Here is a 24,489-nt window from a genome sequence, read left to right on the forward strand (position 1 = left end):
GCAGGCAGAATGGGATACAAACACTAGGATAAAGAGCAAGAGAAGATCAAGAAGTGCTGATTACGTAAGACCATCACAAATATCATGGTAAAAGCTTGAGAGGGAGCAGAGCTATTTTAAACCTGGGCTAGAGCTCAGAGAGAGAGAAGCAGTGTGGGCTGATAAGTTGGCCATCACAGCAAACTGTGCTTTAGTGTGTGTGTAAAGCTTGTGTTGCCCTGTGCATACCCTTCCCTGCAGAAACCTGGCAGATAGCAGACAGGGACTTTAAAGACAGGTTGCATAATGCAGACTGGGGGTTTTTCACAGTGAAGCACCTCCAATTTTGTCTCCTGGTCAAATCACTCCTAAAAAATCCTGACTACTGTTTCAGAATTTTGCAGAAAATGGACAGTGCTGAACAAATCTAGACTGAACTTCCCAGCATTATGGAGACATGTACAAGATAGTGGGTGGATGTACAGTATGTGATGTTGGTAAAGTGGCTGATATTTCTTTAAGACTGAAAAGCTTAATTGAAAACAGCATTGATCTGACTGACAGACATGATTAAGTGTAAATGAAAGGGTATTAAATCATGTCTTGATCAGATGTCATATTGCCCTTTTTCAATGTATGTCTAGTTTATAAACCACATGTAAAATGTATGACATATTCCTTAACGAGATTAACTAAATTAGGGGTTTATAAAGTCACATATTATGCCTTGTCTGGTTACAGTGTGCTTATTAGAATTCTACCTATCCTGCAGCAGATATGATTTTAGTATCTATATATATTTCAGAATGAAAGAAATAAAATACAGTAAAACAATAAAATAAATAACAATAAAACAATAAGGCTGCAGCAGCTCAGAGAGGTAGGGTGGGGCAAGGCCATTGAGGGATTTAAAAGTAAATAAAAGAATTTTAAAATGTATCCTAAAAGGTATTGGCAGCCAGTGTAGTGAGGCTAAAATGGGAGAAATGTGCTCGCGTTTGCAAACAAACAATAAATGTCTATGTAAAATTTCATGGCGTACAGAGGTGATTCTCCCAGAGGTCAAATCTATAAACCAGTGGGGGGAAAAGGATACTTTGTTTTATTCTTAAACCTTTCTCAGCTGTTATATAACATTTTATCAAGAGTTCCTAATTTTATAATATTCTAAGACGCTGTATCTGGGAAGATATGTGCTGTCATAAACATGCAAGGGATTACACTATTATTGTATACTGTGGTTTGATTTACATTGTGTGGAACATAGTTGGACCATCTCAAGTTCAGGAAATAGAGCTGAACCACCTGTCACGTACAGTGCTCTCAAAGCTCTCAACCTGTCCGCATGTCTTCTTCAGTTCCTGATGAGAGGGATCACCTCTGTCCTGCACCCAGAGCCATCCAATCAAATTAACATTTTCATGCCTCAGACTCTTGAGTTTCTAGTAAGCTGTTTATTTACATGGGCAACACATTGAAGTCTGGTTTGTAGACTCTAGATCTCTAAATTCATCATAACTATACTTCGCCATAAGAAATGATCAGTGTTCTGTCCACTTTCATGTATGTGCTCTCTTGGAACAGTATTGTCGGTGATCAGGACGATGTTCTGGCCATCTCTTATCTCAGGGACTCCTCTTCTTGCTTTCATCTGATGACTCAGATAATAGTGACAATGAAGTCTCTGAAAATGCCACCAGTCTATTGGACAGTTTGTTTGTATGTTTTGTTGTTCTGTATTATTAACAATGTTCTTGTGTGGAAATCTTTGCACTAAAAGCTGTTTTGCACAGAAATTAATTGAAGCCTGCTTTGTTTTTAATGTTTATACATGTTGAAGTCATGGTTTACAAACATACACAGAATTTGTACAAAGGGTAATTCACGTCACTGTCAAAGCAGAGTGATATGGCGCCACCCTGTGGAATATTTACAATTAATCCAGATCTGACTTCTCTAATCTCTGAATCTAATCCACATATGTCAAATGAGGCTATAATCAATATTCCAGAATAATTCAAACTCATAGTGGTGGGATATCTAAATTCATTCCTCCCAGTGGTTATTTCCAAGATAAAACGAGTTAAGGCCAGACTGCCTTCTTAAAACTTAATAAATATTAAAATGAGCCAAATGAGCCAGTTTTTTGAGCGGCTCTTTGAAAGGAATGGCTCACCAAGATCCGGCTCCCCTCAAAGAGCCATAAATCCTTACTCTCTACTAAAGTCCGGTGACAACCTTCAAAATAAAACTACCAGCTACCTTCTTCCTGTGAACACTGGTTATTGTCAAAACAGTTAACTCCACCGGTGTAAACACAAAATTAACAGAATAAACTAGGATATCCAGGATAAACACAACTTCAAAGTAACATTGTCAAATTAGATGGCTGTCTGTATCTTGTGTTTTTACAGAAAAGTTAACTGCGAGCAGCTTGCGTCACCACAGTAAACAGGAAGTGTTGCTGCAGTCATTTGCCATGTGACTGCGATTAAATTGCTCCGTTTATTCGGAAGCCTGTTGTTTTAACGTCCATCACAGCATGGGTTTAGAAGCCTGGTACATGGACAGCTCTGATGAAGACCAGAGAAAGCCGCACAGACTGGTCCCAAATCAGCCCGTTTCCCTGGACGAATTAAAAATGCTTGGGGTGTTACACTGGAAGGTAACGGTATCGTTACAGCCATTTGCTGCTTTCCACATAACAGCTAACATTACTAGCTGATCCAATAATAACCAGTGGCTAGCATTAGAGTCTGTCGAAATGAACACACAAATAAACATTAACTTTTCTACCAAGTTCTGGCAGTGAATTTCATACTACTGGCACAGCCCCAGTTTGTATTATCATTACATGAAACAGGCTAACTGCTAGCATGGGATTGCTGTTCCAGTTCAGCACTGCGGTGAAGCCAGTCGTCATTCGCAAATCCGTGTATAATTTATGACAATGTCTGATAGATTTGAGTTCAGGAGAAGTCCCACTGACTGAAAATGACACATTTTTACTTCATTGATATATTAAAATGTTTTGGTTTTCAGTCAGGGTGTAGTCGGAGTCTTCCTGAACTTGTCTATTGTCCAAATACTCCTTTTGAATCTCTCTAAATCCAGACAGTGAAAAGGTTTGGTTTTCATTTTAAAGGATATTTTTGTGTACAAGTGACACGGTTCATGTGTTTTATTTTCATCCCATTGATATTATTTACATGTATGTATTTGCCATGCGCTGTGTAATATCTTATTTTGAAAAGCGAACATAGATGCGATTTGCAAAACTGTGATGTATGCGTGATGCTCCGGTACAGTTAAGATTTCATAGCTTCTCTTCAGATAAGACGTCAACAGACAGACAGACTGACTGACTGACTGCAACGCTCTCGTTTTTGGAAAGTGACAAAAAAAGTCCCCGAGAGCTCGGGGACTTTATCCTATCCTCCAGCTCAATGCATCTGCCGTCTGCCTGCAGTCCAAATGTAGGGGCGGCTGGTTTGACCACGGATTTGCCCATGACGGCCGGCTTGACCGCAGTCAGTGCGCGACAAATTATTAAATGATCGTGGTTCAGTAGGAATTTCTTTTCATAGCAGAGTTTGTTGACGGATCAGTCCTTTTTTGCTGTTCTTGCAGCTGAATGCTGACATCTATGAAACAGACCCAGAGCTGGAGCAGATTCGTAAAGACCAAGCCTACTCCTATATGGACATTATCACTATTCACAAGGATACACTGTCCAACTATGAGGAAAAGGTAACCTAAGCACTTCACATTGCAAAAGCTGTACTTTTTAAATTAGGCAATGAAAATGATCTTTTTTATTGTGAGAAATTTACTTTGTTAGAAGATTCATCAAACAGTTGAAACTGAAGAAGAGTGCAGTGTAATCTTGTCGCTGAATCCGATGTTATGACCTGTGGACAATTAGTACAATGCTCTATAGTGGTTTATGACCGTTATAATACCATCGTTCTCAGTCAGTGGTGAAGAGAACACCATTAGGACAGCTACTACTGTGTGGAAAGTTAAGAATTCAATGAAAAAGCCGCCACTATTCAGGCCCCTTTGTCTTTTTGTGTCTGTCAGCTGAAGATGTTCTTTGAGGAGCACCTGCACTTGGATGATGAAATCCGCTACATCCTGGATGGCCAAGCCTACTTTGACATCAGGGACAAGGAGGACCGATGGATCCGCATCGCCATGAACAAGGGGGACCTCATTACCCTGCCGGCTGGCATCTACCACCGCTTCACCCTGGACGAGACTGTACGTACCATACATGAGTGTAACTCATTGATGCACGCCAAGTGAACTGAAACATGAAAGTAGTTTCAGAGAACTTAGAAGTGTACATGTTCAATACTGACAGTGTTAGCAAAGCACATCACTACACTGGATTAGAGGAGATGAAATGTAAATGATGAGGAAGAATTGAATTGTTGCACCAGAAAACAATAATATTTGAATTAGAGCAAATATTGAGAGCACAGCCCCACTGCCATTTCCATACATCAGACTACAAACAAAAACTTGCAGATGTGTATTGTTCAATAGTATTGAAATTCAATTTTTATTTACATATTTAAAGAATGCACAGAATGCATACTTTGTGCATTACAGTTGCAACCTTACTGTTTGCTACTATTAAACTATTACTAGTTTAATAGTAATAGTTGCAGCTGTGTGATATGTGATATGTTACTACTCTTAGCATTGTCATTGCTGTTGCCACTGGCATGTAAAGCTTTGTTTTTTGTTTTTTTTTTTTGCACTAACAACAAGTTTACCTTGACATTTTGACCTTAACTGTATTTTAGCAGTAGCTAATTCATTAGTTTCCAGCTAGCTGAATGAATTGGTTTCTGTAAGGAAAGTTCACAAGCTGTTTTTGTTGCTGTGTTAATTAGGGGAGGAACATTTGAGAGTTGAGATTCTTTCATTTATCCAGCAACATTCAGACTGATCTAAACACTGTCTCTGTAGAACTACACGAAAGCCATGAGGCTGTTTGTGGGGGAGCCAGTGTGGAAAGCGTACAACCGGCCCGCTGATGGCTTTGACATCCGCCAGAAGTATGTGGCTTCTCTGCAGGGATCCTGAGAGAACGCTGCACCTGCACACAACAATAACTACACAGTGGTCTCCATATGACCACTGTTCATGCAAGACTAAGGACTTTTAATGTGATTTGGTTAAACACATGAATGAATGAAATGATGTAGCCTTCATATAGACAATCTCAGAGATGGAATCTTAGTCACTACATTTACTCAAAGGTACAAGTCTTTTGAGTTTATGCTTCTACTGTGCTATTGTTACTTGTTGTATTTACATACAAAACACACAATCATCAACTCATAAGTATTTTCTAATTTAATGTTCAGATTCTGTGACTCACAAGTGAGAGATAACTATTCTGTGCTAATGGGGTGGACCATTTCTGACAGTTAAATATACATTTTTTGTTGTATGGAAAATAAAACTGCTGCTATTGTCAGTCTGTTATGTTTTTTTCCTAAACCAGATAAGTTGATTAAAAAAACAGCTTTATTTAGGATAAAACAGTTTTTTAAATATACATAAATATGATCAACACAATATGTAAACAGTGATAATTAAAGACCCACTATGACAAATCACTGAAAGATTTAACAAGACAATTATTTTGATATAATCAGTTAAAATGAAAAATAATCAGCTTCTTTGATATGTGCAATTTAGGATTCCTAATATTTGTATTTTTGATTAGTGGAGAGGCTAAATGGAATCAGAAAGGCTTATTTTTGAGTTAATAAACCTGGGATCTGAAATCCGAGTGGTCTCTGACTGTTAATCCAGAATTACAGGGTCTGCTGAGAAGAAGCTTTGGACCTCAGCTGTCGTTTATTAGTCTTTCAGCACAGTGATGCTCAGGATAATGCCCCTGTCTCAGAGTCAGTGTCAGATGATGAGCCTGCAACTCCCTTGAAACCACTATTGGTATGTGGAGCAATGTAGGCTACATCTACGTTGACGCCTTTCTTCCAATCTCATGATGCTGAATTTGGTATTTCCTCTGCAACTAGAACTTATTTAATAATAATAATAATAAAACCATTTTAAAGGAATAGTTTGACATTTTGGGAACTACTTCTAGTCACTTTCTTGCAGAGATTCTCTCATGACTACATGCCAGTTCTGAAGCTTCAGCAACCAACTGCTTAGGTTAGCTTAGCACAAAGACTGTTAGCAGGGGAAAACAAAACACCTAGCTTGTGTAAATGACTACTTGACAGGGGGTTATAATGTGCTGGACTTTTTCCTGGTGGGGAGACACTCTTGGGATCAAGACCTGAAGGGCCAGGGTCACATGAAAGATGAAGGTAAGGTAATATTTGATAGCCTAATCAGCTTGTCTGCTTGTACTGTATGAAATTTAGCAGTGAAGAAGCACATAATATGGCTCTCCCTGAAAAATTTGTAAAACTCCTTACAGCAAAGGTAAAAACCAGGAAAGCTTCTTAAACAAGCTGCTCCACTTATTTATTTTCCATGAAGCAGTTCCTTCTCTTTGTGATTTAAAAATGTGATGAATGCAAAATTTTCAAGTGCAAAAATGCTTTTGAAAACGTTTCTGTATTACAGTTGAATTTTTGAAGAATTGACCCTTATTCTTTCATATGTATTATGTCTCATCCTTCAGGTTTGTTCACATCTGGCTAAAGTATCACATAATGAAGAGGACAAAAGACAAAACTTCTTCAGACTGTTTTTCCCACCTGAAATGCATCCATTGTAGCAGAAAAGAACAAAAACAAGCAGACAAAAAACCATATACTCAAATAAAATACAAGATTTGCTTGCTATTGGTAATGCTAGTGATGTACCCCTGATGGTCATTTGACCTATCCCATGAGGTCATAGTGGTCCCTTTGGAGTGGCTGAATTTTTTTTTTACATTTAGACAGAGCCAGGCTAGCTGTTTCCGTTTCCTTTTCCAGTCTTTATGCTAAACTAGGATACCTGCCTTTTAGTATATACATATTTACTGAACAGACAGAGTAATAGCAATCTTCTATAAAGAGTTTTCTTTCCAGAATGTCACTCAAATAGTATTAGTATGAGCTGGCCTGGCTGTTCCTGTAAGTAAATGTGTAGCTCATTACTGGGTCACTCTTCAGAAGGATGCAAAGAGAAAAGTGTGATCTGAAAGATCTTGTATCAACTCATTTTTGGGAAATCAAACCAAGCACTAAACATTTGCTTTCTGTCACCACACTCTGACAGGAGCTAGAGCTTTCCAGTCCTCCAGATTCCACTCTTGGGGTTTTACTTCCTGTCACACTGGAGGAAAAAGAATGCACTAGTGTTTGTCCCAGTTAATCCTCTTGCCTCTTAGACCAATTTGAGACACTGTATGTTAAAGCTGTCCCCCTCCCGGCAAGCCACGGCCTCAAGCAGAGCCTGCTTCTTCTGGGTGCTGCGAGACGACTCCAGCTCGTACATAGTGGTCAGGTTGAAGAGGACACTCTCATGGAGGTAGAGTGCGGGGTCCTGCTGCACCAAGCCCTCCAGCTGGCCAAGGGACTCCTTCAGACGGCCTAGATACAGCAGGCACACTGCTGCGTTGTTGTTGGCCTGGTAATGTATGGCGGGAGGGAATGGGCGAGGACACAAGAGTTTAAAAATGAACTGTATCACTCTATTTGGTATGAGGCTGCTGTTGATATTGATATTAATCTTAGCATTTCACTCTGTGAGAAAGCAAATAAGTGTATGTCCAAAAATATTGAACTGTTCCTTTAAGGATCAGCAATGAAACTGTAACATGTTTGCTGTTAATCTTAGAATGGATCTATATGTGGCTCATCAAATAAGACAGACCCACTACTATTTGTTGATGAGATGATATAATGCATGACGTGAGCCTTAGTTTAGATTGTCTTTCTACATCACTTTGACTTAATGTGGTCAAATGTAATACAGTAGTTAATATAGTGCTTGCATCTAATATCATTTAACATTTGAATCATCTGAAGTCTAACTATTTTTTGAGCTCCTGTCCTGCATTATAAAGCTATTGAAGAGTAAAAGACGTGTTTACAACAGTGCATGTGGTAGCACTTAGCACTTACAACGGGGTTTTTCGGGTCAGTTTTCAAGACTTCAATGAAGGATGCATGTGCTTCAGCGTAGTTGTTCTGACTGAGGTAGACAAAGGCCCTAAAAAAAACACACACACATACATACACATACATTACATCTACAAAACAGGAACATTCTGGTTATTTTCAATCATGCTCAACCTGTGCTGTATTCAGGTCATACTGGAAGCTATACCATACATGGCACAAAGTATGTGGGAAAGAGAACATGCAACCATATGTCATTTCTGAACCATGCACATTCAATTGGCCCTTCACTCTTCTGGATACATGTTTTCAACCTGATACTGGAACCTGGCTACAGTGACTTCCTCCCAGTGAGGCATAGACCATTAGTGAGCTCCAACACTAAAAAGACCTGGCTCACAGTCAGCATTCCAGTTCATCTCAAAGATGTTGGATGGGGTTGAGGTCAGGGCACTGTGCAGGCCTGTCACACGCTTCCACACCAAACTGGGAAAAACATGACTCTGTGGTTCTGGCTTTGTGCATGGGGGCAATGTCTTGTCATAACAAGGAAGGGACAAACAAACTACTGACACAAAGTTGGAAGAACACGATTGTCTAAAATAATACTGAGTGCTGTAGAAGTAAGAGTTCCCCTAACGAGAAAATCGACACCAAAATAGAGGTATGTTATTTCTCTCATTTTCTACAGGTCAAGTTGTATTTGTTAATCTCTTTAAGATGAACAGCAAAGAGACTGACTGGTTTGGTGATGTCATCTGGAGACACACACAATGTAGAGTTGCTCCACAGACAGGAGGCAGCAGTTGAGGCTGAGGAAAACAACTTTCAGCACCTAAACAATCAGCACCGGCGCCCTCCAGCAATGTGTGGTCTGCCCACTGCTTTTCTCCCTCCAAACCCATGACTACACTTCAGGAGACCAGTTTATTAAAATCCAGCAGAGGGTTTCTGGGATCCACCATCTCCCAGGACCTAATGTGGGCAGCCAACAAAGACTTTGGAAGTTTAACCTGCATAAGAAGATGCTGATCCTGTTCTACAATGCAACCATTCAGTATGTACTCTGTTCATCCGTCACTGTTTGGTTTATATCAGTCCCCAGTCAGGACAAGACCGGACTACAATGAACAGTCAAAGAAAATCATTGGTGCCAACTTGCCCTCCATCCTGCCCGTTTAAACATCACTGCAGACCCATCACACCCTGGACACAACCTTTTACAACTTCTCCCATCTGGGAGGTGCTACAAAAACAACCAGACGCAAGAACAGTATCTCCCCACAGGCCATCACTCTGATGAACAGCGTCATCATTCATACTGTATATTTACAATTTAAAATACACACAGTGCTCTAACATGTACATATCATCCATCATTGCCAACAGTCCTGTACACTGTATTTTTTTTTATTTCCAAGTGGTATTATTGGTCGGGCTGCTGTCGCAAAGGTAACCTGGTAACTACCAAAAACACAGGATACACTGCATTTATTTCCAAATTTCTGTGAGAAAAACTTTGGAGAGAAGAAAGGAGCATATTCACTGACGAGGTAAAGTGAAATTGTATTTTATATGGAGACATCAGGTTGGAGGTGGGAGTAGAAGAAAACAGAAGAGTTCATTCATTCATTAATTTAATCTATAACAGAGACATGAAAGCAGAAACAAATGGTGCCAGCTAGACTGGATTGCCAGTCAGTCTTCATTTTCACAGGAAAATGATTAGAGCAGCTGTTTAACTTGAACATACCCCTTTCACATATTCAAAAAACGTGCTGTTTACACATGACCACTTACACTTTCACCCCCCTACCCCTGTACACGTTTCTGTGGCCCACAAATCAGTTTTTAATCAGTACAGCTGTATACACTAGCAGCACAGCGGCTCACATTTCACTCACAGGTAACACCAACTTATTGGGGGTTCAACACTCTCGATCTCTTTTGAAATTACAACTACAAACCGGAGTTAGGTATGTAACTATGACTCCAAGCATTCCAGGACAGCTACCGATGTTATGTAATGGATGTCCATCATCTGTGGCAGTTAGGAAACATTCAACAGAACTTTCCACACCACTGAGATTTCTGTATTTAAGACTTGATGTTTCAGATTTCTTAAGGGCGTTTTTGGTTTAAGATGACAGGATTCACCAGTATTCCTGAATAACGAAATGCAATTTTGTTTTTATTCACACCTCAGATTTATTATTGTTCATATTTGTCCTGTAGTATCCTTCCACATCAAATAAGACAACATAAAGAGTTTAACTAAAAACAACAGAATGCAGCAAAAACAATATGGATCACCTTACTTTGTGAAGTGAGCAGTGTGAGTGAGACAGGTTATCACCTGAGCTTGCCTCATGCTATACATCACCTTAGGTCAGAGCTACACAGGTGTGACCTCCTGTGCTAAATCACACGCCAGGAGGGAGCGCAAACCTGCAAAAAGCCCTGAAGGACCCTCTGCTAGCATGGAGCGAAAATGATCCTGAGAAGCATTGAGCACACACACACTGTATGGAGGTGCTAAATGCACAACACACACATACCTGTTCATTAGCATGCATGTGGTCTGACTGGGCTGGCTCCCTTTCATCTGGCAGGTTTTCTCCACATCCTGGAAGTACCTCTCTGCTGTTTTGATGTCTCCAATCTGGTCAAGAATAAAGCAACAGTAACACATTAACCACTAATCTATGTGTGTGCATATTGTAAAATTGGTGACCTAACAGATCATATTAGATTTTATGGTCCCCCAAGGAAAACGGTTTTATTACGTCAGTAAAGAATACATACAGGACCAAGAGAAAGTAATTATGACAAAACAAATAGATCTGTTTGATCTGATCTGATGATAGAGGAACCTCCACATTTTGTTATGCATGATTTTTGCAGCAATTTGATGAAGTATCTTCATATGTCAGGTATCTGATTTGCTGGATTGCTGTCTGGTTACTGGAGGGAGGTTGTGTCTGTGCCTAGGGAATCAGTGTCTTATAGTCATGTGTGTGTTAATGTGTGGACCTGCAAGAAGATTCGTCCTATGCCACTGAGTAGCTGTTCTCTCTGCTGGGGTTCATACTGGATGATCGAGTGATAGGTTTCTACAGCCAGAACATAGTCCTGAGAGAGGGGGGGGCAAACACAATAGTTAGAAGTGAATACACTAAAACAAGTAGAGCTGAGGCATGGACAGAGAGAGGGAGAGAGAGAGAGAGAGAGCATGAAAGCATTGCATTAAACAAATATATGGAGTATTAGAAGGGTGATTTGACCCTCCTCTCAACTCCACACTGCACTGCTACACATTGCTCACATCAGCTGAGCGGGGCGACCGAGAGAGGTGGGTGTATGTGTGCATATAGGGAGCGTGTACTAGGCTGGGACAAGGTACAGAGACATGTGTGTTACGGTGCAGTTTTTTATTCCTTCCTATTATTGCTGTGGTTCAGTTTTCAGAGTGTCCAAAACTCTGAAACTTGAAATCTCTACAGTATGTAAAACAAAACAATGAGTTGATCTTACTACTGTGTATTGCAGCCTGAAATACAGTATCTTCTTCCTCTGTGTCATAGAGCTCCACTATTAAGAACACATCAGTGTGCCACACTGTTGAACTATGGGGCTAGAATGCATGTTACTATGGGTGTGCTGAGTGACATGTTCCGTCTTTACCAAGAACACACACAGTTTTTTTTTTTGACTTAGCTCTAGATACTCTTGTATACTCAATAGAGCACCAAATTTGTATTAATCCGCTGCTGAAAATAGTCCTCAAAAACAACACTATTGATCCTCCTGATTAAGCAGCATTTGCTAAATGTACAGTGTGAGCTACTAATACTATATTTTTTAATTTCAGTGTGAACCAATGACCTTGGGGCTTAGAACCACAGACAGGGTAGGAAAGTCAGAAAGTATTGAGGGACTGTTGTTAGTTAGGGTCTTTGAAGTTGACAACACCGACAACAACAACAACTAGTTTTGTCTCCTTTTAAGGTAGCTATTGGTTTCCATTAATTTCCACACAGTCTAAAAATAAATAAGCAGACTTTTGAAACTTGCTTGAATTGTATTCCATCACTCTGGACAAAATGTTTACCTTATTGTTGTTTTTTTAAAAGTTTTGTTGTTCTTCCAGTTTTCCTTAACACTGTTTAAGTGCATAACGATATGAAAAGTGTGCACAGTGTTTCCTCTTTTACATAACTTAACATTCACTCTGATGGACTACACAACTCAAGCAAGTTTCAAAAACCAGCCATTTAATTTTCAAACCATGCAGTAATGAATAGAAACGAGTGGTTTCCTTAATGGTACAGTATCTATTTAAAACATTTAACACTTAACACTTAAGCATGGTTTGCTAAACAGTTCACACTAAAATGAAGTATTTAAGATTTGAAATAAATGTGCTATAGTATATAACATCACTGGTGTGGCGCTTTAAAGGTGAGAGTTTGGCATATTGACATTGAAACTGAGCCCAAGACACTGAAAAATACTGTAATCTCAATTCTCACCAGTCGATGGCACTGTGGTTCTCTCTAGAGCCTGATCTAAAATCTGCACCTCAACCTCTCTTTCTCTATCACTGAACAAGAATCCAATTAGTGGTCAGTCTGGGGGGATTTCACTGTGAATCCTCCACCAGCCTGGCATCAGAGATCTCTGAGTCTCTCTCTCACTAACACACACACACACAGGCGCACACAATCACACGCACACACACACACACACACACACACACACACACACACACACATGCATATTGCCATACACTCACGACAACACACAGTGACACACAAACTTAAGCTGACAAACACACACACACACATGCACATGCGCACACACACACACACACACACACACACACACACACACACACACACACACACACACATACCTTCATCAGCAGCAAACAGTTGGCCATGGAGTACATGATCCGGCTGAGGCGAGACCTCCAAAGCTTAAGAGACTCTAAAAACACGGAGAGAAGAAGAATGACACAGGGTTTCTTTCTTCAAGGGTTACTTCCTATTTTTATTCCACCTTTTTTTGGGCGTCCCTCTTATGTTACCATTTTCCCCCACTCTCTACCCCCGCCCACTTTCCCACATATACACACACTAGGTTTTTTTTTTAAGGCGATAAGGTAGTGAGGAAGACACTGCGGCACACTTGGCTTTCCTCTTTTCCCTCAGACAGTGTACCCTGTGGAAAAGCTTGTGTGCAAGCATATTAGTATTCATCGCTGCACACATGTGAGTCTGTGTGTGTTGGGGAGAAGAGCTAATCACTCAGCAGGGGTCTGATGTGTGAAGGCAAGGCCCTGCATTACTGACTTGACTGTAGACTGTCTGCGTGGGCAGGGTAAGGAGAGACAGAGGGCATGGCTATTACACTAATTTTAGAAGGGGAGAAACCGGCAGACCTGGCGCACCGAAACACATACAGTGGATTTATCACACGTCACCCTGCCAATTTTCACAATTATATGCAAGTGTCTTGGTACATTTAGCTCAACCTCACCAAGTGGCTTGTTGTTGTTTATTGCCCTGAATTAGCTGATTAAACGGCTTCTAGTTGCTTTTAACCAATAAATAAATAAATAAATAAAAAACAAATAAATTTGACACACAGCCATTGGAAAAGTTGCTAAATTAATGGTCGCAGGGCTTGTAAACATGATACTCAAATGCTCTGCATTAGGATGTATTGCTGTGTCGAGAAAGTCTGAGAGAAGAGAAGAATAGATGCAGTCTTTTTACATTGAATTGTGTGGAGGTGTGTCTACCTAAAACTGGTGAATTTCAGATGAAGGTGCCTGCCTATTTCCCCAGCACATTTGTGCAGATGTGAGTGGATTGGATAGGATTGATCTGTATTGATCTGCTTGGCGTGAAGGGCTGGAGAGGCCATTTGATATTCTGCACGAGTACTGAAGCAGTGAGGTGCTAAACACCTTTATAGCACCGCATTGGTGTGTTTGTGTGGTTAAAAGTGTGTGCCTTTGTGGCTGAGGTATGCTGCAGTCCTGCACCAGGTGTGCCTCTGTCTCAGTGGTTGTTTGTATGTGTGTTTGTGTGTGAATGCATGCGTGCGTATTACCCACTGGGGCCCATGACCTCACCCTCCTCCCACAGTGTGATACAGTCTGGGAATGGGGCCAGGTCTGTAGCCAAATGTCTGTGTGCGTGAGCACATGCTAGAGCTTACCTTGCCTGTTCTCCTGTGTTCGGGTGATGATGCTGCCATCCTCAGCCAAGCCTTTCTCCAAGTTGTCCAGAATCTGTTTGGGAGGAGAAATTAAACTTCAGAGGGGAATGTTGCTTCACTGCCAGTGCTGAGGCCTTTTTATATGTGAGTGTGTGTGTGTGTGTATTAGAATATGCATATTCACTCCAAAATCTATCCATATTTGGCTGTTTACACAGGTGGGCTTATGGATTTGTATGGTGAATGTGCTTTTCTGGGGGTGTGTAGTTTTATTGTGTGAACACTAGTATGAATAACTTTATATTCATCCAGAGGCTGTATTCGTGTATATGTGTGTGTATACTAACAGTGAGGGAAACGGTTTTGAGATTGTGCAGGCGGTCCAGAGCCTCTTGGGGCTTGGCCAGGTACTGGGGAAGCTCGGCATGCAGCAGCCGCATGGATAATGGCACCATGGAGCCTGTACAGGAAGGAGGGAGGGAAGGAGAGGGGGAGAGGATAAGAAAACATGAGACACAGGGAGAAATGGGAAATGAGGGGCAGGGGAAAATAAGAAACAGGGTGGGATGAGGACATAGCAGGAGAGAGAGAGAGGGAAGGCAGAGAGAGACAGAAAGAGACAGAGAGCGAGATGAGAATATAAACCCATCCACCCACACACAGACTGCACACAGCCCTGAAGGCAGGAACCTACAGATGGCATTGAGCTAAGTATGGCTGCGTATTAAACCCTCTCATCTCTCTCCCTCTGTGTGTGTGTGTGTGTGTGCCGCACAGCTCCATCACTCCTCTTTCTGCCTCATCCCTCTGTCTCTCTCTGCTTCTGAATCAATCACACCATGACACACACACACGCACGCGCAACAGAAAGAAAGAAAGAAAGACAGACAGACAGACAGACAGACAGACACACACACAGAGGCACACATATCCCCAAGGAAGAGCCTATATTCAGGTGAGTCCCTAAGCTTTGATCAGGGTCTCTTTGATATTGTCATCATATCGAAGCTCAGCTAGCTGGTCCATCTTTGGCTCCTGCTACTGCCAGTCTATGTATCTCTATTTTTCTCTCTCTTGTCTATCTGCTTGTGCTTTCTATCTAATCCATCTACAGTACAGAATACACACTCAATTTCACCATTTACACCAGTGTCTCAAGTACTGCCCTCTGCCACATCATTTTATCTTCATACTGACTGGACACTACGCTCTCTCAGCTTGATTCTTCATCCTGGTGTTAATACTTTCAACACCTTTACAATGTCTGTTAAGGTAAAGGATTCGTAACTGACATGGACAGAACCCACGGATGCATTCTTCGAAAACTAAATTAAATGGTTTCAAGAGGGGTGCCCATTTGAACAGTAATAATATATATATATATATATATATAGTAATAATATATATATATACAGTAATAATATATATATATATATATATATATATATATATATATATATATATATATATATATATATATATATATATATATATATATGATATATTATATCATTTAATAACAATGACATTTTGGAGCAAAATAAATAAGAATGAGCCTCATCCTTACCAGCTGCTACAATTTTTTTTTTTTTTTTTGAGGGGGGGGGACTCATTCTACAATTATATAAATAGTAAATTTATTTAATTTTTAAAGCTGATTATAATACATTTTCTTTTATATTTTAAAATGTGACAAGTTTTAGGAAACAAATATATTAAAATAAAAGGCATTCTCCAACAGAACGTACCTGATGGTGTAGAGAGGGATCTGAGACTAAATTTAGACTGTAGTTTTTTTTAACCCTCACAATCATGAGTAATATGTTGACATTAAAAATCTCTTTTGAAGAGTGTCCTGGCCAAGACAGAACAATTGCACAGCTGCAGACATTAAACAAACACAGAATGTGAGACGAAAACAAGGAACAAATCAAAGAATCATAAAATAATACTAATAATACAAATAAAATTAATGTGGGTAGATACTATTTGTAGAAAACGGAACTGAACATTTAAACTTATAAATACAATTAGTGTTCTTAAAAAGTCTAAAAAGATTTAAACACTTCTAAAATCCTGGCTCAATGTCATCAAGCGTCCAGCCCCACTTATTCTGCAAAGATGTGCTATGAATGTGCTGTGTTACTGTCTGGTCTGACCATGCATCCAGTCCTATTCTCATCTCTCTTTTACTTTATTGATTAAAACATGAAAGGAATTATGACTGAAAGGAGAGGATGAAGATACAGCTTTAAAAGGGACATGAATGAATACCACTTGTCAGGCACGTGGAAATCAGGTCTCAATATTTTCGGAGTCTAAATTGGATTTAACTTTTCAATTGGCAAATTAATAACCGATAAAAATTGATTCCTTCTCAAGTGCTTACTCGATCCTAATTCTTTGGACAGCAATACATGGGTAGCCATCTCTTAAGGCATTCAAAGAGTGTGATCAGCGGTAACAGCTAGTCGATGCAAGCGCTTGGCTGAAGAACTTGTTCGACTTGTGATGCCAGGTTACTCGTGCCAGATAGTTTGCGAGCACCTAGCAGGGCACAAAGCCTTTAAATTGAGCAATGGGAAGTCAATTGGTGCTCTCTTTAGAAGGCTGTGTGGTGCATCTTCAAGTGTGCTTTTTTTTTTGTATGAGTTTGTGTTGGTGTGCGTGCGTGTGTGCAGCTGTGTCTCTGCTACAGCATTCACTGTGGTAGCCTGGGGGGCGAAGCAGATCCAAAGTAATGGGAATACATTAGAGAACAATTCATGCAGTGTAAAAAGAGGAAAAACAAAACTAAAGAACTGCTGGAGACAAGTAGAGTTGTTGGAGCTTCTCAACGACAGAGTCTAATATCAGGCTCCTGGCAGAAACTTTCCTTTGAATATTTAATAGGACAGTGGTGGTACGCTTGTGTATCCCCCAAAAAATGTGGGCAAAATGCAGAATCCTTTCAGAGAGTAGGCTAATAACAAATGCAAAACTCACAGATAACAGTTTCAGAGCTGTTTTTCCAGCACTATGCTGAATACTACTATTCAACCCCAATTCATACAGCAGCCTTTGGACATATGAAATATGAAAAGAGATATGAAATTATGCATGATTTTACGATGGAACAGTTTGTGTATAAAAGTTTGTGTGATCAGTGCCAAAAGTGCTCCTTCTGCATAAAAGGTCAATAATAGCGACCCCAAGGAACAAAGGATGGTATTGTTGCATGCAAGCTGAGTGTGTGTGTGTGTGTGTGTGTGTGCGTATGTACACCTCTTCTCCCAGGGTAAACAGTGGGGTAGTACTCATAGTAGAGGTCTGGATGATCCAGGTTGCCAAAGGGCTCAAACTCCAGCTCAGCATTTTGGAAGAGGTTCAGTTTGGTCATTAGGGCCAACCGCACAAACCAGAGCTAGAACACACACAAAGACACCTCTCTCTGTTTGTTAAATGCAGAAATCATTCATTAAATAGTATTGAAAAGACACATCAAAAAGATACATCATACAAAGTGTCTTCTCTGGTCACAGTTTCATTATTAGACTCTTGCGATGAATCTAAACATTACATTTTCAAGGACTGATTACTTTGTTGGACTGCCAGACAGCTATAAAGGTACGGAGAAACAATGTATCTATGGCTTCAGTTGTGCTGTGTATGCCATCCAGTGCACTTTCTTGGAAAATGAACACAATGGCTAAAAAAATGAGCCTAATCTATCTGTACATATATTACATGTTCATATGTCTGTACTTTCACAGTACTAGCTGTCTATGACAGTTCAGTGTTGTACTAATGTCCTGTGGTTGGAGTTGCCCAACAGTCATCATCTTACATACATATTGCTTTGGGATAAGGTGATACTGTTGTTGACTTTAAAGCTACAGGCTTGGGCTAGCCAATCGGTTGAAAAAGAGTGAATTAAAGTTTGATTGATTTGAAATGATGATTGATTTAAAACCAGAATTTCAAAATAGTGCCAGGATGTTTAAGTAAAATAAACAGAGGTCTATACATAGGCAGTTGGTCTCATGCACAGAGCCTATCACAGGGGTGGCCTTCTGAATAATCTTATGCAGCCATCCATCTTCTAGATTGAGCCCCACAAACACAGGCATATGAATGTGCTAGCAGCAATACTGACAAAACGTAAAAAAAGGACAGCACTGCATAACAAAACAAACAACGAAAAATATTTTGGACTGTCCTTTCTTACAGATTAATTCTAGGAAAAGAAAAAAATCCACATCTGCCTCCCTGAAGTGAAACTCTACTTAATATCACTCATCACTTACAATAATTATATCATTGGATTTGAAACAAAAATTGTACAAAAAAAATGTAATTTTCTTGTGCAATTTTTTTTTCACTTCTCAAGTGCAAGACTTACATTACATTAATCTCTAGAAAAAGACTTGTCCCAGCTTCACTTTCTAACGCTGACAAACACAGAGAGACAGACAGATGAACTGATGGATGAAAGTCATCGGTGTCTTACCTGCAGTGAGTCAGTAGTGTGGGAGGTTGGCTGACCAGCCTTTCCATATCCCTGACCATGAGCTGTCAGCAGCCGGCCCGTCAGGTCCACCGCAGCCCGCCAATTCTTACTGCTCTGCAGGGGGAAAAAAGACACAACATACTTAATCACACACAGACTGAAGAGAACAAATCACCAACAATATATCACTGCATTTTTTTAAGATGCGTGTCTCTCACACAGGGACAATGCTTTTAGCAAATTTAAAGGATAATTAGGTTTTTTTAACAACTTGGGTCTTATTTTTACAGTTTTGGCTCATTTCTATCAGTTATGATAATCTTGTAGCCACCAAGGTCCAACAGGAAAAAATAATTCAGTAATTTATCAATTATTTTTAATTGATTGAACATTTAGAATGGATGCTGTGAAAGGCAAGTGAGAAAAAAATCTGATCTGGGGTGGCTGTGGCTCAGAAGGTATAGTGGTCATTCGCTTATCAGAAGGTCGTTGGTTTGATCCCTGGCCTCAGCAGCCCACATGTTGAAGCATCCCAGGGCAAGATACCGAACCTGTGCCATCTGAGTGTGTGTGAATGTTCGTAATTTAAGTAAGTAAAATTTCTACAAGTATATCAGTGAATGCAGACTTGTCGTGAAAGTGCTTTGAGTAGTCATCAGACTAGAAAAGCCAGACATAAATGCAGTCCATTCACCATTCATTTTCTAAGTTTGATTTAAATTGTTTTCTTGCCAGGATAAGAGGTTTTTTCTTAGTTCACTATATTTTCTATCTGCAAAAAAAAAGTTTTTGCAGGTGAAAAATACTTTTTTTTTTGCTAGGAGCACTTTTCTAAATGTTCGTTGATATAATACTAATTTTGACAACAAAAGGCTGAGGTGCACCACACATGGGAGAAGTTTACCTTCAGGGCTTTCTGGCAGAAAGGCTTTAGGAAGTCAGGTGACATAGTATAAAGTGTGACAAAATACAAGGGAGAACGCTGTGGTGGATGAATGGGTCAAACAAAGGACTGAGGAGACTGGGGTTCATGCCCCGTGAGGAACCAAAAGTCAGATATGCCTTTTTATTTTCAGTTCTTTTTAAATATCATTTTCAGTTTTCAGTTGCTGTTTTGTTTAGGCACCAAAACTAGTTTGTTAGGTTTGGGAAACGACAATGGTTTGGGTTCAAATAGAACCTTTCATAGCATTAACTATGTGTTAGAAAGGCCTTCTGGCAGAAAACTTTCAAGCTCTAAATGCAAACTTCTGTTCTGATCAATTAATCACCTGTTTCAGCTGTATGCTAATGTGTCTTTCCCTGTCAGATCGAAGGCCTCTTTGGCCTTGAATTTATAGTAGACACCATTTTGGACAGCTTACTAATGATCTTATCATCTCTTTGGCAGCTCTGTGACTCAGTGGTACACTCAGTGTCACCTAACAGCTGGGTCAGGACCTTTCTGTGTGGCATTTGTATGTCCTCCCTGTGCTTGTGTGGGTTTCCTCCGGGGGCAGGTCAATTCCGTCAGTGCCCTTGACAAAGGTACTAGCTGTAGCTGTGGCTGTCTGCTGCTCAGGGACAGGTTAAATGCAGAGAGCAATATGTACACAAAATGTATGTGAAAATAATGAATCTTCTTATATGAGTGGAAACTCTAAACTGCATAGGAAATAAGTTGTGTGTAAGTGCACAACTGACACTGTTTACATGTGTTTATTGGGTTTAAAACTGCCAGCCATTTAGGCAAACAAAGTGCCCCCTCACACAAACACACGGGACAAATATGCATGCACACACACAACTCAAGATATTAGCAGCATCTGCTTCCACGTGAGATGGTACAATAAGTAAGAGAGGGACAGAGGTGGGAGGCGGTGTAGAGTCACCACCCCATCATCAGCACACATGACAAGGTCGGCTTGTCGATTGGTTCCTAAGTGCTGTGCCATTCATCACAGCCAGGGAGCTAATTAGGAGAGAGAGGAAGAGAACAAGAGAGAGGGCTACTTTCTTTCTAATCATCTTTATTACAAACCTGATCACTCCTTTCCCTCTGTTTTCTCCCATGTAGCTGTCCTCTCTTTCCCATTCATTCCCCAGCCTTCCATTCTTCTCCTTTTTTCTCAAACCTACATCGATGCCTCTCTCTCCCTTTTCAGGATTCTCCCCTATTTTCATTTCCCTCCATCTTTACGCCCCTCCCTCCCCATCCACCCTGGCTCTCATTTCTGCCCTACTTCTCTTCCTTCTGTAATTTCTCCCTCCTCTATCTCTCCTTCCTCATCCTTCGCTCCTTCCCTCTCCTCTCCTGCCCTGTGCCAGTAGCTGTGCTGCCTCTGAATCTTCATTAGGGGGGGAAATGAAGCTGAAAATGAGAAGGCAGCCTGGATGGCCAAAAGCAGCTGCAGTCACTCAAATACACACGTATCCTACAGTATGCTACCGTACACCACGCTACCATACACCACTGCCCTACCACAGGGCATTAGAAAACAGGTGTGCAAGCCTGTGTTTGTACGTATTGTACGTACGAGTGACATTAGGATATGGCCTGACTAGGAGACATGAGAACAGCCAACAGTGATGTTCTGTAGCTATGTGCGAACACACACATAGAGTTGAGAGAGGGCACAGAGGACAGAGGATAAGCAGGATAAGATTGGAAGAAATCTGGACCACATGTAGTGCAAGAGCGCAGAAGTCAAAGTTGGCTACAGAGAATGGAAGGAAAAAAACAGAAACTCTGGGCCAAAAGAGCCGGGAAAAAGAAAAATGGAGCAGTGGTGAGGAGAAAACAGCTGAGGGCCAAGGCAGCTGCAGAGAGGCACTGCAAGGAACCAAAGTGAAAAAAATCTCACAAAGCTGGAAAAGTGAAATTCAGCTCAGGCCTCATGTAATGATGCAGAATTGCTGCTATGCACACATAGCTTTATGGTATGATGTTGTCTTACACCAGCCTATACTTTTAGTTCTTGAACCATACAAATCCAAACCAAACATTACAGCTATAAGAGGAGCTGTGATTTGAGTAGACAGCAGGCAGGGCTTTGTGTTTTGAGAGGCGATCTTCTGTGAGCAGGTCACAGGGTTAGACTCCATTAAAGGTAGTATGTGATTATGAGTGCCCTTGACTGAGATAATGATGTCTCTGCTCCACTGTCATCTTAAATCACTGAACCCTGACCCTGCTGATGAAAAAAGTTTACGAATAATCACAGACTGGACCGTGTTCATCATGCTAATTTACCATTTAGAATGTATGGAGTCAGCACGCATCACTCTGATTGAAATTTCTATTATATCTTTTCATTTTCAGTAAGGCAACATTTGTCCAATCGTGTTTTTCCATAGAGTCAGGTAAAGCTGCTTTAGCCACACTGTGCCTTGCCAATCTGTGATCGCCTGTGTTTCCACCAAAGGGGATAACCACACTGAGCCACACTATTGGTGCACTGCACGGTGCAAGACACTGACCAATAACAGTCTGACTTGATCTCAACCGATTTTGCACATAACTGACACATCAAATAGCCAATGAAATTCTAAACATGCCGATATGCCACTTTAGTGAATTATTTACAGCTCTGATTACCTCAAACCAAGGAATTCAGTGCAAATAGGAATATTACACATGGCTTGAAATGATACATATAGTACATGGCCTCAATATAAACATATATAGCCAAAATATATGAGAATATAAATGGTATTTTTTTATTGAATGTACATAAATATAGATATGTATGAAGATAAATATAATAAATTGCTGTACCATTAGAGAAAACATATGAAAATATTCAGTTTCTGTGGTATTTTCAGATGAAAAAAAAAACCCTTCTACTTCAACGTGTTCAAACTTCTATACTCAATGCCAGTAGCACTTACAGTGATTCTGACTGCCAGGAATGAACGAGTGTTAGCTTTCAAAAGACACAAAATCATGCACGTACTCCAAACAGCTTTCAGTTTACTTTTGGTAAGCCTTGGATAGGTGTTGTCGGCAATTTTTTAGTGGAATGGTACGTTAAGATAACCGCTCCTGAGAGCCAGAGCCTGTCCCCATCCATTTAAAAACCAGAACATACATTTGTGATTAGACTAAGGAGACACTGCTGGTTTTATTTTTGTTTCTACAGTTGGGGTTCAGGTGAACTTATTTCTCATTTAAGAACATACAAAGTGCTTTATGATAGCTCCCCATAAATGCTATAATGTGCACAAGCCACGCTGTCAGTCCTCCGGTTGGAATGATTTCAAATAGCACAGAAAGGGCATTGGGAGGACATAAAAATAGAAAAAACAACAGGCTGATGGTGATTAATAATTTAGTTCAGCTCAAATGACTCTGCAATAAGGCATAATTAGATCACCCCAAAATCAAATGAGAAGGCATAACCACGGTGATTTATTGCCAGTGATATTAAATGAGGAATTGACTACAGAGGTTTGGCAAAAGAAGCGTGTGTTAGGATTGTGCCGGTATGTCTCTAGCATGATAGCAGGGAAGGGCCATTTTCTTTTGTTTGCTGTTGCTTATTTTGGAAGATGGTGAATAGTACACACCTGTTACTGCACCTGCTTTATGTGCTTGTTCCTGACAGAACAAAAACACCACCCTAAAGTAGAAAATCAGGGAAGAATACAGGTAAGATGAACTTTATTAATCCCCTGCTGGGGAAATTCAATAAACAAACGTTTGGCTGGCGTACGGCAGGGGGAACTGTTCCAAAGGTCGCTGGTTCGTTCCCTGACATAGAACATATCTCCATTAACGTGAACTCTTACCAAGTGTTATGAGTCTTTCAAAAATCACTTAAAAAGCGATACAAATAGGAACATGGGTTACTTCGAATGGCATATAACCAAATAGTAGTACTCGGTTACATAATGTAGAAATGTACAGCAACGTGAGAAACATTTGTAAGAACTACTAGTCTCACCTACACTCGTGACTTTGAGTGTTTGCTTGAGAAAAAAGATCCAATTTAAGGATGCAATCTAATTAAGAAATATATAAAATAAATAAAATAAACTAAATACCAAACATAATAAATAAAGCTAGGAAACACTGCTCTACTAATAAAAACACATATATACTAGAAGACAATATCAACAGACTTTGCCAAGCACACACAATATTTGTCAGTAAGATAAGATAAACTTTATTTATGCCCAGTCGGGGAAATATATATATACGTTATGTTATTTCTGTAATGCTGATTTTTCTGAAACACCACAACTGTTATATGGGATGATAATTAAATACTTACAGCAATAGGCTGCTACAACAAGCAGGCTGTAGGGTGTACCTGTACAGGTGGAAGAGACACAGGCAGAGAGAGAGGCAGGCAAGTTGACTCCTTGCAGCAGAATGTTACATTCCCGCCTCGTCAGTGCTTCTTGTGCCACTGAATGAGTTTGAGTCACATCAAAGAACTGCATAGTGTTCTGCATGGCCACACCATTACCCAGGACCAGCTGCCTGATCTTGCTGTAGTCTCTCAGTCCATCTTGTCAGTGCATAACTGGCCGGACTTTTAGGGCTCTTATGAATGTTACAGAGTTTCACAAAGATGGACTCTACCAGATGACAATGGTCTGGCCACTTGGCAGGGCACCCTGTTGATCCTAAGATACAGATGTCATGCTCTCCACACCTGGTTTAAATTCAGGTTTCTTTTTTACAACACCTGTAGCATC

General features: G+C 40.3%; 2 protein-coding genes across 3 annotated transcripts in view; one reads left to right on the plus strand and one right to left on the minus strand.

Annotated features, from left to right (window-relative positions):
• Positions 1–2,458: 2,458 nt before the first annotated feature.
• adi1 (acireductone dioxygenase 1) lies at positions 2,459–5,780 on the plus strand. Its single transcript, XM_041953528.1, has 4 exons — positions 2,459–2,644; positions 3,610–3,729; positions 4,063–4,242; positions 4,960–5,780. The coding sequence occupies exons 1-4, from the start codon at positions 2,522–2,524 to the stop codon at positions 5,074–5,076; spliced, it is 540 nt and encodes a 179-aa protein (XP_041809462.1). The 5' UTR covers positions 2,459–2,521; the 3' UTR covers positions 5,077–5,780.
• The window catches only part of trappc12 (trafficking protein particle complex subunit 12), a 47,932-nt gene continuing 28,777 nt past the window's right edge, over positions 5,335–24,489 (minus strand). For both annotated transcript variants that reach the window (XM_041953527.1, XM_041953525.1), the window contains exons 4-12: positions 18,805–18,918; positions 17,580–17,718; positions 14,663–14,775; positions 14,316–14,388; positions 13,003–13,076; positions 11,121–11,219; positions 10,646–10,749; positions 8,091–8,178; positions 5,335–7,593 (exon numbers count right to left, since the gene is read on the minus strand). In XM_041953527.1, coding sequence (XP_041809461.1) covers positions 7,351–7,593; positions 8,091–8,178; positions 10,646–10,749; positions 11,121–11,219; positions 13,003–13,076; positions 14,316–14,388; positions 14,663–14,775; positions 17,580–17,718; positions 18,805–18,918 — 1,047 coding nt within the window. In that variant the 3' untranslated portion in view covers positions 5,335–7,350. The remainder of the gene's footprint in view (positions 7,594–8,090; positions 8,179–10,645; positions 10,750–11,120; positions 11,220–13,002; positions 13,077–14,315; positions 14,389–14,662; positions 14,776–17,579; positions 17,719–18,804; positions 18,919–24,489) is intronic.

Source organism: Chelmon rostratus, chromosome 15 (assembly GCF_017976325.1).
Source record: "Chelmon rostratus isolate fCheRos1 chromosome 15, fCheRos1.pri, whole genome shotgun sequence".
Taxonomy (NCBI): domain Eukaryota; kingdom Metazoa; phylum Chordata; class Actinopteri; order Chaetodontiformes; family Chaetodontidae; genus Chelmon; species Chelmon rostratus.

What these genes read in the sequence shown, in the direction of transcription:
- adi1 (XM_041953528.1), top strand. Translation starts at nt 2,522, where the DNA reads ATGGGTTTAGAAGCCTGGTACATGGACAGCTCTGATGAAGACCAGAGA. An exon ending in TGTCCAACTATGAGGAAAAG is followed by an intron (nt 3,730 to 4,062) that starts GTAACCTAAGCA and finishes TGTGTCTGTCAG; the next exon opens with CTGAAGATGTTCTTTGAGGA. An exon ending in GCTTCACCCTGGACGAGACT is followed by an intron (nt 4,243 to 4,959) that starts GTACGTACCATA and finishes CTGTCTCTGTAG; the next exon opens with AACTACACGAAAGCCATGAG.